Genomic DNA, 14,191 nt, shown 5'->3' on the forward strand with positions numbered 1-14,191 from the left:
TTGAAATAAGTAAATTAAACAATATGCTGGAAATAAGGCAGAATAAGGGGAATTGGAGTGTTGGGTGGGGCAGGAGATTAGGTACAGAAATGAGGGAGGTGGTGAGGGTGGGTTTATTGAGACAGGAACAGATGAGCCAAGACTTGAAGGTGGGGAGCCAGTGAGATTCTGATAGTGGGCATCTAGGGGAAGAGAGCTTCTCACAGAGGGAAAAAAACCATTGCAAAGACCCTGAGGTGAGAATGTACCTTCCAGGGCCTTTGGCAGAGAGAGTCAGGGGGAGCAGTAGAGGATATGGGTAGAGAGGTAACAGGTATGGTTGGGGTGGCCAGATCATGTTGGGTGTCATAAGGACTTTGACTTAGATTCTCAGTGAAAATGGGGAACCACTAAAGACTTCTGGGCAGAGGAGAGATCTGATCTGATTTATATTTTAAAAGGATCCCTCTAGCTGATATTTTATAAACAGCCCTCAGGGGTGAGGGTTGGGGCAGGGAGACCAGTGAAGAAGCATCATCCAGACAAGTTTTATAACACTAGTGATGGTGGCTCAGACCTCTGAGAGAGGTGAGAGTAGAGGAAGTAGTAAGGAGTGGTAGATTCTGGGTATTGTTTGAAGGATAAGATTGCCAGACAGATGGTGTATATGGTGTGAAGAAAGGAAGCAGGGGTGACTGCAAAGATTCTGATCTGAGCTACTGAAAAGTTTGGAGTGGCTTTCTACTAAGACGGGAAAGGCTGCAGATAATATAGTGGAAGATAAGGAGTTCAGTTTTGGACATGCTGAATTTGAGAAATGTTGATGCTATAGGAGAGAGGGGAAGGACTTGTCAGAACAGAATCATTGAGTGGGCAAGAGGAGATGGGATCTAGGACCTAGATGGGGCATGGTGGAAGGTAGAGGATGTCACATAGGAGCTGGCAGAATGAGGCATATTGTATTAGGAGTCTAACGGGAAGTCTCTTCCATTTTTTCAGTGAAATAGGAATCTACATGACCTCAGAGTGAGGATGGGGAGGGAGGTGTCAGAGAGTTGAGAAGAAAGGAAAGAATGGAAAGTTGCCACTTAGGAGAATGGCTGAGTGGATGTACAGTGAAATCCCAAGCAACATGAAGGGCCCACTTGAAGCTGATCATCAATAGAAAGTGAGAGCAGTTGGTGTGATTATGTTTTTTCCCTCCACTACTTTGGGCTGCATAGATGCAGGGTTGAAGAGAATTGGGTTTAACCAAATTGGTAGGTTTACAAGCACCTCTGAAGAGGAAATAAGAGGGCAAGGGAGTGGAGGATGTATGCAAAGGAGTGATTATATACATTGACTTTAAACTGCTGGCTGTGTAAGCTGTGTAATGGCTGGGGGGGAAGATTAGAGGACCACAGGGGGTGGGGCAGTGGAGAGGTTCTAGGTCCTGGTAGATTTGAAGGGCTACTGGCTATGGTGAGGTGACAAAGAGGAGAGGTGGTAGTCAGAGAATGGATGCTTGAAATCAATACTGAGAATTAAAAATAAATTTCTGCTATTCTTTGTGTGGGGTTACTGAGAAGAACATGGGCTTTGGCATGAGATGGCTCCAAGTTCCAATCCTAAGGTAGTTATTGAGTCTCTCTGAGTCTCAGTTTCCTTATATGTCAAATGGATATAGGATGAGAGGTAGCATTCTGTGACCACTGCTGAGAAGGCCCAGAATCAGAATGTTACAGTGCTTGAATGAACCTTGGAAATCATTCAGGTTCCAGGTTTTTAACTTCTTTTAGATGATGAACCTCTTCGAGAATCTAATGAAAGCTGGAAACCACTTTGTAGAAAAGTGCACATTCTTCATGTATACACACAATTTTGTAAGTATAGCTTTAATTGGATCTAGCCCAGTGTCTTCATTTTAGTCCTACGTAAAGACCTGGAGAAGTGACTTGCTAAGATCATGCAGCAAGTTAGTGGCCAGAACACTTCCTTCTTGCCTCATAGTCAGCTATGCTGTGTCATAGTAGCCATGGGTTGTTTTGTTTTCTGTTTTTTATGTGCATGTTTGAGTTCAAATTCAGAGTAATACTGTAGGGAGGCCTTTGGTGCCTCTGGAGTTTATAAACCTAGGGGTTCTTTGGCTTACTATGCTATTAAGTCCCTTGAGGGTGTCAGAGTGTAGCCTATGATTAGTGGCAATTGTCAGCACTTTGCAGAGTCCTGACACACACATCATCATATTTGACCTTCCCAACAACTCTTTCAACCAGGCAGGGAGGGATTCTCAGCTCCTGCATAGATGAGAAGACAGACTTGGAGAAATTACAGGTGAGGGTGACAAAGCCAGACCTGCCCCAGGTCTTCCGACTACAGAGCCCTCATTCCTTCTAATAGATCATGCTGCTTCTCCAGGACATTACATCATGGTTCAGAAGTCTTTTAATTCCTCTAAACTAGTCTTTTCCTCCTGGCTCTAGCAGTGGAAATACTCTGAATTATGGTATTGCTCTTAAAGCTTGCTTGTTTCCAGTGTCTCACCTAGTTTAATTAATATTTAATGAACAATCATGATACAAAGGTATGAAAGAACTAGTTTTTGGTTCAAGAAAAATAAGACAATATGAAGAAATAATTGTAATAATAAGAGCTAATTTTTTAAAAAGATTTTATTTATTTGTCAGAGAGAGAGCAAGCACACAAGCAGGGGGCAGTGACAAGCAGAGGGAGAAGCAGACTCCCTGATAAGCAAGGACCCTGTTTCAGGATACAATCCCAGGACCTTGGGATCATGACCTGAGCCAAAGGCAGACACTTAACTGACTCAGCCACCCAGGAGTCCCTAATTTTTTTTTTTTTTTTTTTTTTTTTTTTTTTTTTTTAGTACTGATTCTATTCTAGACACTGTCCAAAATACTTTAATCTCCTTTAATCTTCACAACAACTATGAGGTAAATACTGTTTCATCTGTTTTTCAAATGAGGAAATGAAGCATAAGATGTTCAGAAACTTGTTCTGGGTCCTGCAGCTGGTACTATCACTAGGAATTCCAACTCAGACTCTGAGGCCATAGCCCACACTCTTCATTACCTGCTGTCTGCCATTGTGGAGGGAGGAGTGACAAAAATAATAACAAATAAAAGCAGCTTCTGTGTATTTAATAGATGCAGCAATGTCCTATGACTCACCCAAATATCTGCTATTCCAGTCATCATGAAAGGTGTTTTACAAATATTATCTTAGTTGTCCCCTATACAGAGCCTTTGAGGAAGATGTTATTATTCCTTTATGTTTCAGATGTAGAAGCTCAGAAAACAGTGACTTGCCCAAGGTCAACTTCCACTGGCCTTAAGAACAAAGTCTAAAATTCCTTAACAAGGTTTATAAAATCTGGCCCATGGTTACTTCTCAGAGGTCATCTCTCAGCAGAGTAAGTGAAGGCTCCCTGTTGTTTGCTGCCATGATACCCCCTCCACTTCTAAGCATTTGTAAACATGCAACAATGTCATTAAGAAGTAACTACTTGGGATGCGTGGGTGGCTCAGTGGGTTAAACCACTGCCTTCGGCTCAGGTCATAATCCCAGGGTCCTGGGATTGAGTGCCGCATCGGGCTCCTTGCTTGACGGGAAGCCTGCTTCTCTCTCTGCCTCTGCCTGCTTGTGCGCTTGTGCTCTCTCTCTCTTTTTTTCTCTCTCTCTCTCTGTGTCTCTCTGACAAATAAAAATCTTTTAAAAAAAAGTAGTAATTACTTGTTAGATGTTATATGTTGTGTCTCTCTAGTCCCATTCTTTCATAAAGCCCAACTAGTATGGAAATGAAAATCTCATTTGTTGCTCTTGCTTAAATTCTTTCTTTGGGATAAAGAGCAAGTTCTTGACTATGACCCCGAAGCTCCTAGAGATCTATCCTCCACCCACCTCCCCCCTGCCCTTGGTATTCCATGCTGGTGCCTGTCAGCCCCTCAGACATAACAGGCTTTTCCTTCCTCAGGGCCTTTGTGTATCTTTTCTGTCCTTGCGAATGGGTCTTTAGCTTCTCTTTGTACCTGGCTAAGCTTTGCTTATCCTTTAGGTCTCAACTGAAGGTTCTCCTCCTGAGAATCCTTTACCTCATCTAAATTAGGTCCCCCAGTTATTCTGTTTCCTAGGATTCACTTCTTATCACATTATATTTGTGTTGGATTAATTTCATTTAATGCCTTCTTTTACTAACAGTCTAAACTCTATGAAGGTAGGGATCATGTGTGTTTTAATCACTGCTTAATCCTTAGCATAGAACATGATACCTAGCATGTGGTAGGCCCTCAATACATCATTGTTTACTCAGTGCCGGACAAAGCAAAATTCGAATCTAAACCTCCTGACTGCCATCCAGTACTAATAAGAAAAGAAGTAGAGAAACAGCTGACAGTTATTAGTTACCTCAAAGAGCTAGTTTTCTAAGAAATACTCCTTGGGAAATGCTGGTTTAAAATAAATGTGACAGTTTTCTTTTTAAAATACTTTTAGGCAAACGCTTTGCTTCTGGATCAGCTGATAAAAGCGTTATTATCTGGACCTCAAAATTGGAAGGCATTCTGAAGTACACGTAAGTAACCATTTAGATGTACAGTATTATTGGTTTGACTCATACTGAGCTACTCCAGCAAAAGCCCCTTTAGGAAGAACTTTTTTCTCTGCAATTGAACTTGAAGGAGTATATGGTGGGTATAGGAAAGTTGGGTAATGAATACATGAATGAAAATTTCTTGAGCATGTCTAGCCTGGCCAACATTCTTGAGCATGTCTAGCCTGGCTAGGTGTTTTCATATAGCTCAATTGAGTTAATCTGACACCATAGATTCCACCCCACCCAAACCAGTCCCTTTTTAATGTCCCCATTTTGGGGATTGGCCTCGCATCCACCCAGTTTTAACAGCCAGAAACCCAGGGTCACTGTGCTCCAAGATTCCTCTCTGTAAGGGCTCTGCTCATGTTCTTTCCTGTTCCTTCGCCAAGTTAACCCCTACTTGCTCTGCAGATTTCAGATTCAGATGTTGCTTCTTCTGGGAAGCTGTTCCTGGTCCTCTAGACTCAGTCAGATCTTCTTCCTGGCATTTCTCCCAGTTATAGTTTTACAGTTTTTCTGGTGATTGAGATATCTCCCATCAGCCTATAAACTCCCAAAAGCAAACATTGCATTTGTTTTTTGCTCACCCTTGTGTTCCTGGTGCCTAGTACAATGCTTGGCCCATAACTGGTACTTAGAAAATGATTTTTTTTCTTTTTAATTGTGGTAAAATACATATAACAAATTTATCATCTTAACTATCTTTTAAGTATATAGTTCAGTAGTGTTAAGTACATTCATATTGTTGTACAAAACCTCCATAACTCTTTTCGTCTTACAAAACTAAAATTCCATACCCAATCAATGACAACTATTCCCTGGGCCCTTGGCCCCTGGCAGTCACTATTTTACTTTCTGTCTCTATGAATTTGACTTCTCTGGGCATTTTATATAAGTGAATCTTGCAGTATTTGTCCTTTCATGACTAATTTATTTCACTTAGCATAATGTCCTCTCGGTTTATCCATTTTATAGCATATGTCTGTATTCCCTTCCTTTTTGTTTTTTGTTTTTTTTTAAGATTTGCTTAATTATTTTAGAGAGAGAGTTGGGGAGAGGTGCAGAGGGAAAGAACCTCAAGTAGACTCCCTGCTGAGCATGGAGCCTAATGCGGGGCTCAATCCCAGGACCCCAAGATCATGACCTGAGCCAAAATAAAGAGTTAGCCACTTAGCCAACTGAGCCATCCAGGCACCCCAGAATTCCCTTTCTTTTTATGGCTGAGTTATATTCTAGTATATGTATGTAGCACATTTTGTTTTTCCACTTATCCATCCTTGATAGACATTGAGTTGCTTCCAGTTCTTGGCTATTTTGATTGCTGTTATGAATGTGGGTATACAGATCAACAGCTTTGAGTGAGTGAATAAATGAATGAGTGATGAATGAGGTTATAAGTGAAGTGTTACCCAGAAGTGAAGTAATAAAACAGAGGCTGAGATGCCATGTGTGTACATGACTCACACATCTTTCATTGCTGTCTCAGGATTTGCCACGTTCCCAGATCTTGACCTATAATATCTTCATTGCACCTCCATCCTGTATTTCCAGGCCTCCACAAAGCAATAAATAACAGCCATCACCTATGCACCTGGTGCTAGGCTACGTGCTTTACTTCATTATCTTATCAGTTTACAAATGGGAGGAAGCTACCATGCTGGTCTTGGAGGAGGTAGCATTTAGACTAGGCCAGTTTTGTGGGTAAGGTCTAAGATATGAAATGGTGGGTGAGGAGCAATCCACAGCAGGAGAATTCATCCTTGTGCCTTTTGTTAGTCACTTGCATAAGAGCTTGTGGTGTGTAGTCAGACTGTGGGGCTTATCATAAAATAAATCTTCAGTTGTAGCCACTGAAACATTTGTGGTTTGCTGCATAATAATCTATAGTTGTTTACTTCTTAGACACAATGATTCTATCCAGTGTGTCTCCTACAATCCTGTTACCCACCAACTGGCATCTTGTTCCTCCAGTGACTTTGGTAAGTTCTGCTTCCCAGTGTCTTATCCTGGAATTACCTGAAAATCTGGGCAAAAAAATCCTGAAACCCATCTAGAATGTGGTTGTTTCATCCTAAGAGAGTTAATGCTACTTCCCTCCCCTCAATGGCTAAGAGGAGACTAACAGTTATTCTTTAAATTGTGTGGAAACCAAGAGAGTGAATGGTAACAAAAGTCTGGTAAGCAACTGGGCGACAGCAGGAAGGGCCCCAGGGAGGGAGATGGTAAGAAGGGTTGGAGAGCACAGGCATAACTTGGTGTTGCCATCTCTGGGAAGCCTTCCTGTCTCATCTGGCATGAGTAGGTCATTATCCCTGCACCTCTGTGTTCCCAAACATCCATCATCCATGTGTGTGGGAAATTCTTTACTGTTTCAACTGTGCTTCTTGTGTAGCCACCATTACTTGTTCCGTGGCTATAGCTGTCCTTCCTGAGGGGCTGGATGCCCAGAGGAGCTCACTGTGGCCCCATTTATGGCATTGGCAATGGTGCTGGCACAGAGGAGAGGCCAGTGAAATGTCCATTGAGGCAGGGAGGGAAGGAGCAGAGGCATGCAGGTTATCTCTGTTTAAGGTCAATTCTGGTTTTCAGCTCATCTGTTCTTCCTTGCTGAGTACAACAGAACAGGCATTATTGAGGAATGAGAGACCCATGTAATCCCTCTCAGTGTTTCACTGTTCTTATCTCAGACGAACACATTCCTACCCTGTCTATCTCATTGACAGAGTTCTGAGGTTCAAAAGAGAGAATATAATGGAAAGCACATTGTATAAATGGGAAAGGGACTGTCATTCATTAAAAATTTTAGCATTTTCTCCATGTAAGGCACTGGTCTGTGTGCTTACTTTTATAATTAAAAAGACAAAATAGAATCCCTGTCTTCAAAGAGCTTGCAGTTTGGGGCAGGTGGGGGAAGTAGAATTTGTAAAAATGTAACATTAAGTAATAATAATAATAATATTTGTTGAATGTTTGAGATATACTAGGCACTCTGCTGAGAGTTAAAATGAATTCCTATTTGAGCTCTATGATCACCCATGAGGTCAGGTATTATTCTCATTTTCACACCACTGATAAAAAAGAACTGGAGCTTAGAGTGGTTTGGTGACTCACTTGAAGTTGCCCAGCCGATAAGTGGTGGAACCAGGACTTGGACTTAGGCCATGGGGTTTCATCTAGAGTATGATCTGGCAAACAGTGCTATGGGAGACACAGAAGGGAGAGGTTTCCTCTGCTAGAGGCTCCAGACAGGCTCAGTGGAGCATAGATAAGATATGCACAGGTTGAAATATTTGGGGGAGGCATTCTGGACCAGGGGGAGGGAGAAACAAATAGCTTGCTTGATGTTTCAGTTTGCTACATGAATACATTATTGCCCTAGATTTACCTTCTTGATCATACTTCATGGCTCAGGCAAAGAGAGGAATTTGCTCATGTTGCCTAGACATATACCTGTTGCAGAGCAGTGAGCCACTAGCAGGAGGGAGCCAGCCAAAAGTGGCCAGTGCACCTTGGACAAGCAGGATCATGTGCTGTGGATGAGGCCTGGAAGAGGAAACTGATTTTGAGGAAGCATTGTTCATTACTTCAAATGCTAAGTTGTACGCTAGTTGCAGTGTAATAGTTACGAACTGTGAAGTTGCCATTTCTTTGAGTTAAAGCTCTAAAAAGTTGGCTAGAAATTCACCAATATACCCTCCTTTTTTTTTTTTTTGTTTTGTTTTTTGTTTTTAAATAATTATAGATTCTTTGTCAGTTTCAAAGATAGTAGGGAGAAGTCTACCAGGAAATGGGGCCTGGCACAATGTGTATATATAGTTCTGTCCTTTCATCACCTGGTTAGATTACCATTGCCACAAAGACATTCCTTTGTTGTCATTCTTCTCCTATTCCTCCCTAACTGGCACCTGGTAACCATTAAGCTGGTCTCAATCTTTATAGAATTTTGCCATTTTGAGAATGTTATAAAATGGAATCATGCAGTACTTGACTTTATGAGATTGGCTTTTTTCACTTTAACGTAAAGCCCTGGAGGTGTATCAATAGCTTGTTCCTTTTTTATTGCTGAGTAATACCCCATCAAATCTCTCTTCTTTAAATTATTTTATGTTGAAGGTTTGTGGTCTCCTGAACAGAAGTCTGTCACCAAGCACAAATCCAATAGCAAGATCACCTGCTGCAGGTGAGTTAAAGGCAGCTCCGAAGGTAGGTTTCACATTCCCTTTTCCCAAACAGACTCTCAAACTCCAGTTAATTTACACAGTGGAAAAGGTCTGTGTGACCTGGTTTGGGCCTCTGTATTTTCTCTTTTCTTTTGTGGTCCTCTTGATGGGAAGGACCCGTGCCTCTAGTCATCAAGCAAAAGAGCACAGCAACTTGCCTTCCTGCAGCTCTCTAGCAACAAGCCTCCTCATCCAGAAGCTGTGCTCAGTGGAGGTTTTCTGGAAGAGCACAGCTGTCCTCTTGTCCAGGTAGCACCTATGCTCGAGAAAGCACAGGCTTTGATACTAGACCTGGATTTGAGTCCAGATTTAGTCACTAATAGGCTCTGTGACCTTAGGAGGTTCTTCATTTGACAGATGGGGATAACTGACTTGATAGGGCTGCTGTGAAATGCACACAAACTAAGGAGTATAAAATAAGCAGCACAGGGCCTGACATACAGTAGAGATTATAAATGATAGCTATTCTGGCTGTGCAGCTTCTGAGGGTAGCCTTTCTCTCATTCATCATCTGTTAAGCACCCACCTATCTATTCGAGAGGCTAGGCATACACCAAGATATAGATTCTGTTTTTAGGCATTCTTGAAGGGGGAGGAGATTGAAATGGTGAGTGGGGAATGGTGGCTGGCCCAGTGATGGGGGTACAAGCTAAGAGCTGTCATGGAGGTAACTGCAGAAAGCTGTGGGAGCTCAGAAAACAGTGCTACTGCCTTCACATCTCACTGTTGATTCTAAAAATAAATGGGGTTTGAAGTTTGGTCCCCTGATTTTTACATCAGAACCAGGATGAGCCCTGTTGTTGCTGCCTCCTCAGACTGTATTTCAACCAAGGCATCATCCTCATTAGTTTTATCTTCTGTGTATTCCTTTCTGTCTTCCCATGCCCTTCGTTGGTTGTATGAACAGCTGGACAAATGATGGTCAGTACCTGGCTCTCGGGATGTTCAATGGGATCATCAGCATACGGAATAAAAATGGCGAGGAGAAAGTGAAGATCGAGCGGCCAGGGGGCTCTCTCTCCCCCATATGGTCCATCTGTTGGAACCCTTCAAGGTGATCTTATAGCTATTCTCCTTCTAGAACAAATACTATTAAGAAAAAGGGCTTTTCTCCCCAGGCTGGGTTCCTTATTTTTTCTTAAGGTCTCCATCCATTCAAAACCTTCTCACTCCATTTGACCAATCTGTTTTGGAAGCCATTCCACTTGAATGGAATTTTTTAAGAGCCCATTTTGAGTTTTGGAATGAATCCCAGAGATTTTAGCAAAGCAGAATAATTATATAGACCAGCCTAACGTGTGTGTATATATGTGTGTATGTTTGTGTGCATGCATGCTACAGAAAGCCCATTTCTTTTTTTCTTTTTTTTTTTTTAAAGCTTTTATTCATTTATTTGACAGAGAGATTACAAGTAGGCAGAGAGGCAGGCAGAGAGAGAGGGGGAAGCAGGCTCGCCGCCGAGCAGAGAGCCCAATGTGGAGTCCGATCTCAGGACCCTGAAATCATGACCTGAGTTGAAGGCAGAGGCTTAACCCACTGAGCCACCTAGGTGGCCCAGAAAGCCCATTTCTTTATGAATTAATAACTCACCTCTTTGCTCTGGCTTCATTTTGGTTTTTTCCCCTTTTAATTTCTTCCCTCCAAATCTGGGCAGAACATGTGCCCACTGAATAATAAATAGCTATTTCATGAACCTTTTTTTGCTGCCCCCTGCCAAAAAAATAAAAATTAAGTCTAGAAATGCCCCCAAAGCTTGTAGCTCCACAAATGATTGGCATCTACATTCTCAAACCTTATGCACATTTTCCTTCTTCTGCCTATGTGACTTTAAAGGTAGACTAATAGCTTTAAGTGCTCTTTGTATAATCCTCTAATATTAAATTCCCAGTACCCCTCAAAGAATCTTCTGAAGGTAAAGGACTTAATTGTTTACCAGCCCAATGTCATTTTACAGGTGGTACCTACTTGATTTAGAAGGTTGTTTGATTCCATTGCCTTTCTCATACCAGATTATTATGCTTCTTCCTGAATAATTGTGTCCAGCCCAGGGCTGCACCATGCATGTCTAATGCCTTCAAAGGCCATTAGCCTACCCCAGAGTTCCTGCTGTTTGATTTTGTGGCCACAGATGACTTTGTGGCTTCAGGGTACCATTTTTAATTCATGAGAAGCAGGATGCCCAGTATACCTGGTTGCTGTCCTCTTCCGGGCAGGGTTCAGGGGCTCCTTGACAGGTTTTGAAATTATAGCTTTAGTGTAGTTCTAGGCAATGTGATTGTGAACAACCACTTACTGTCTACAGCCGATGGGAGAGTTTCTGGATGAACAGAGAAAGCGAGGATGCCGAGGAAGTCAATGTCAACAGATATTTTCAGGAAATCCCTTCCACTCTGAAGTCAGCAGTGTACAGTAGTCAGGGTAGTGAGGCAGAGGAGGAAGAACCAGAGGAAGAGGACGACAGTCCCAGGGACGACAACTCGTGAGTGTCCTGAAGAATGAGACCCCTCTTTGGAGGGGTCCAGGCCCCAGTGAAGACCTACCAGGCCAGACACTGTCCTGAAGCTCCATTCTAAGTTGGGTTGGGGGAATTGTTGGTGAAAGGTCCTCCAGCAAGAGGGAGCACACCCTTATAGCTTGTGTTACAAAATTATTCTTTGGGAAACTTAAGAACTACTGAAAAATCTAAAGGAGAACAACTTTTCTATAAATCCCTACCCTGTGAGGGAACCATTGTTAGTATTTTAGTGTATTTTCCCTCAATCTTTTAGTGTGTCCATATGATTAAGTCATATCTAACCTTTTCTTCTACTTGACCATCATCAAGTGAACTCTTTCTGGTAACATTAATGGTCCTTTTAAAAACAGATTTTTAATACCTGCATAGGATATGCTGTGTAGAAACACCATAGTTCATTGAACATTCCTCTATTACTGGACATTTTTCCTAGCCTATTCCCCTGTACCCTACCTTGCATTTGATAGGACATATATCAAAAAGGAAGCCCTTGCCTTACCCACAATCCTTACACCCAATTCCTGGCTGTCTAGGCGTTCTTTCTGCTTTTCAACTGAGTTTACCTATAAGGAAAACATTGGCAGCCTGGAGTGGGGAGACCTGGGGGAGCCAGGATGTTCTGACTGGGCAAAAATGATCTAGCTTGGGACTTTCCAAACTGCTTTATGGTACCTGGGGTTCCTTAGAAGAAATAGGTGGAGGTGGAGGACAAAGAAAGGAGGAAAGGGTGGGCTTCAGATCCCTATCTCTGCTTCAACCAGAACAGCCCCTTTTATTGCTTGACATGAGTTTTTGTTTTGGTGAAGAGTCCCACTGCCAGGAATAAAAAAGAGAAAAGGGAAAAGGCAGATCAAAAACCACCAGTCCAGCTCATGATATGGTTTCCATAAGAAGGCTCACCATGGGCTGGGTTCCTAGATTGTATTTGGACCTCAGTGTATGATTTCATACAGAGTTCCTCTACAGGTCTTTTCCTGTTAAGATCCCTCTCCATCTTTGTCTTTTTTACTTAGTTGTGAATTAGTGCCTATATTTGCCAATATGATGGCTGGGTTTTGCAGATGAGGCTGCACGATTCCTTGCCTGCATATTTAATGGTGCTTCCAGATGACTGCAGGCCCTGGGCTTAAAAAGCTTGTGTGCTGGTCCTACAGCCCTAGTCCCAAGGCACTGATAGTAATAGATACTCAGTTTTAAAGACAATTGTTGATCTTCAGAGAACCCACTATATTTTATTAGATCCAGTCAGAAACCATTTCACTTGTTCGAGAACCCCAGCTATGAGAGAACATAGCTTTATGTATTAATTTTTCTCTTCAGAAAGAGCAAGCCAGCTTCCCCTTTGTCCATTAAAAAATCAGCCCATGCCTTTCCACTGCAATTAGACTTGTTTCTTCACTGTCTCCCCACATTTTATAGTACATGAGTAAAAAGCACTTCTGGCTCTATCACCTTGCTCTTTCTTAGCACTACTCTCAGGAAGACTTGAAATGAGGGGTTTAACCTCTTCACTATGGCAGAGCCACATAGTAGGGTATTCAATGAAATAATGGTCCCAGGAGATTCACCTTGCCTCATCCCACTGGACTGATGGGTTGGCCCACATTACAACTTTTGGCCTCAGTATTGCTGTATAATATTTGGCAATCTGACAGTCTGGCCAGCACTTTTTCCTGTTGTTTGTTAAACCCTTAGGGCTACAGTTATCAGTGGGTCATGGCCCCATATAACCTCTTTGTCTTCTGTTGATTAGAGAGGAACATAATGACATCCTGGCTGTAGCTGACTGGGGACAGAAACTCTCCTTCTACCAACTAAGTGGGAAACAGGTATGTAGCACTATACAAACCCAGTGGGAAATACAGTTTTGATCATGTCTATTATATGCTCTTTTTACTTTCAAAGATTCTATTATTAGTAATTATACTTTATTATTGTTTTCTGAGCATTTACTTTAATACCTGGTACTGTGCTCAGTGTTTTACATATTTTATCTCCTTTAATTATCATAAAACCCTGTGAAGTAAGTATAATTGGTTATCAACTTTGTAGAAATGAGTAGGCAAGACTCAGAGCAGTGAAATAAAGATTATGCCTAAGGTGCTACACTGCTAGTAAATGGGTGGCACCTGAGATTGAAACCCAGATTGTTTTGATTCAAAGCCTTGGTCTTAGTTATGTATCTGTCTTCCTTTATTTGCTTTATGCATTCTACAAACATTAACAAGCACGCATTTAGACCAGCACTTCACCTGTGCTAGGAGCTACTGACAGAGCTGTTAATGCCTCTGCATTAAGGCTGATAGGGGCACAGTTGATAGACACTATTCCCAGTGCAGCATGGTACATAGTATCTTAGAGAGATATATAGATAGGGTGTTACAGGGACACAAAAGATAACATCATTGCTTGGTGGAAATGGGAGATTTTGTAGAAGTGAACTTTGAACAAAATGAACAGGAATTTGCTAAGCAGAGGACATTGGAGCTAGTGTTTCAGGCAGAGGAAATAGCATCTGCAAAGGCAGGGAAGAATGAAGATATATGTCAACTCAGGGAACAGAGGGTTGTTCAGAGTGACTGGATCCCAAGAATTGTGGATAAAAATGGAACTAGAAAGGAAGATGGGGATATGAGTCTAAAGGACCTGAGTCATGTGAATTAGGAGTTTGAACTTTGTATTAGTATTTAGGAGCCATCAATTTAGGTAGGGAGTGACTTGATCAGATTCTTGTTTCAGAAGAATTCCTTGTTTCTGTGGAGGGCTGGATTAAAATAGAACCTGGTGGCAGAAAAACCTATTAGGCTGGAGACATCAAGGATTAGAGTGAAGGTGGTACAGGGTGGCTTAGGTACCACAGCCAAGCAGGTGAGCCTGCTCAATGGA

The 14,191-nt window shown here is 42.0% G+C and overlaps 1 protein-coding gene across 5 annotated transcripts in view; it reads left to right on the plus strand.

The window, feature by feature from the left end:
* The window catches only part of IFT122 (intraflagellar transport 122), a 70,964-nt gene that overhangs the window by 9,086 nt on the left and 47,687 nt on the right, over window positions 1–14,191 (plus strand). For 4 of the 5 annotated variants that reach the window (XM_059161798.1, XM_059161796.1, XM_059161801.1 and 1 more), the window contains exons 4-9: window positions 4,471–4,549; window positions 6,473–6,549; window positions 8,684–8,750; window positions 9,698–9,844; window positions 11,093–11,269; window positions 13,059–13,134. In XM_059161798.1, coding sequence (XP_059017781.1) covers window positions 4,471–4,549; window positions 6,473–6,549; window positions 8,684–8,750; window positions 9,698–9,844; window positions 11,093–11,269; window positions 13,059–13,134 — 623 coding nt within the window. The remainder of the gene's footprint in view (window positions 1–4,470; window positions 4,550–6,472; window positions 6,550–8,683; window positions 8,751–9,697; window positions 9,845–11,092; window positions 11,270–13,058; window positions 13,135–14,191) is intronic. The other variant, XM_059161799.1, reaches the window with a different exon arrangement.

Source organism: Mustela lutreola, chromosome 2 (genome assembly GCF_030435805.1).
Source record: "Mustela lutreola isolate mMusLut2 chromosome 2, mMusLut2.pri, whole genome shotgun sequence".
Taxonomy (NCBI): domain Eukaryota; kingdom Metazoa; phylum Chordata; class Mammalia; order Carnivora; family Mustelidae; genus Mustela; species Mustela lutreola.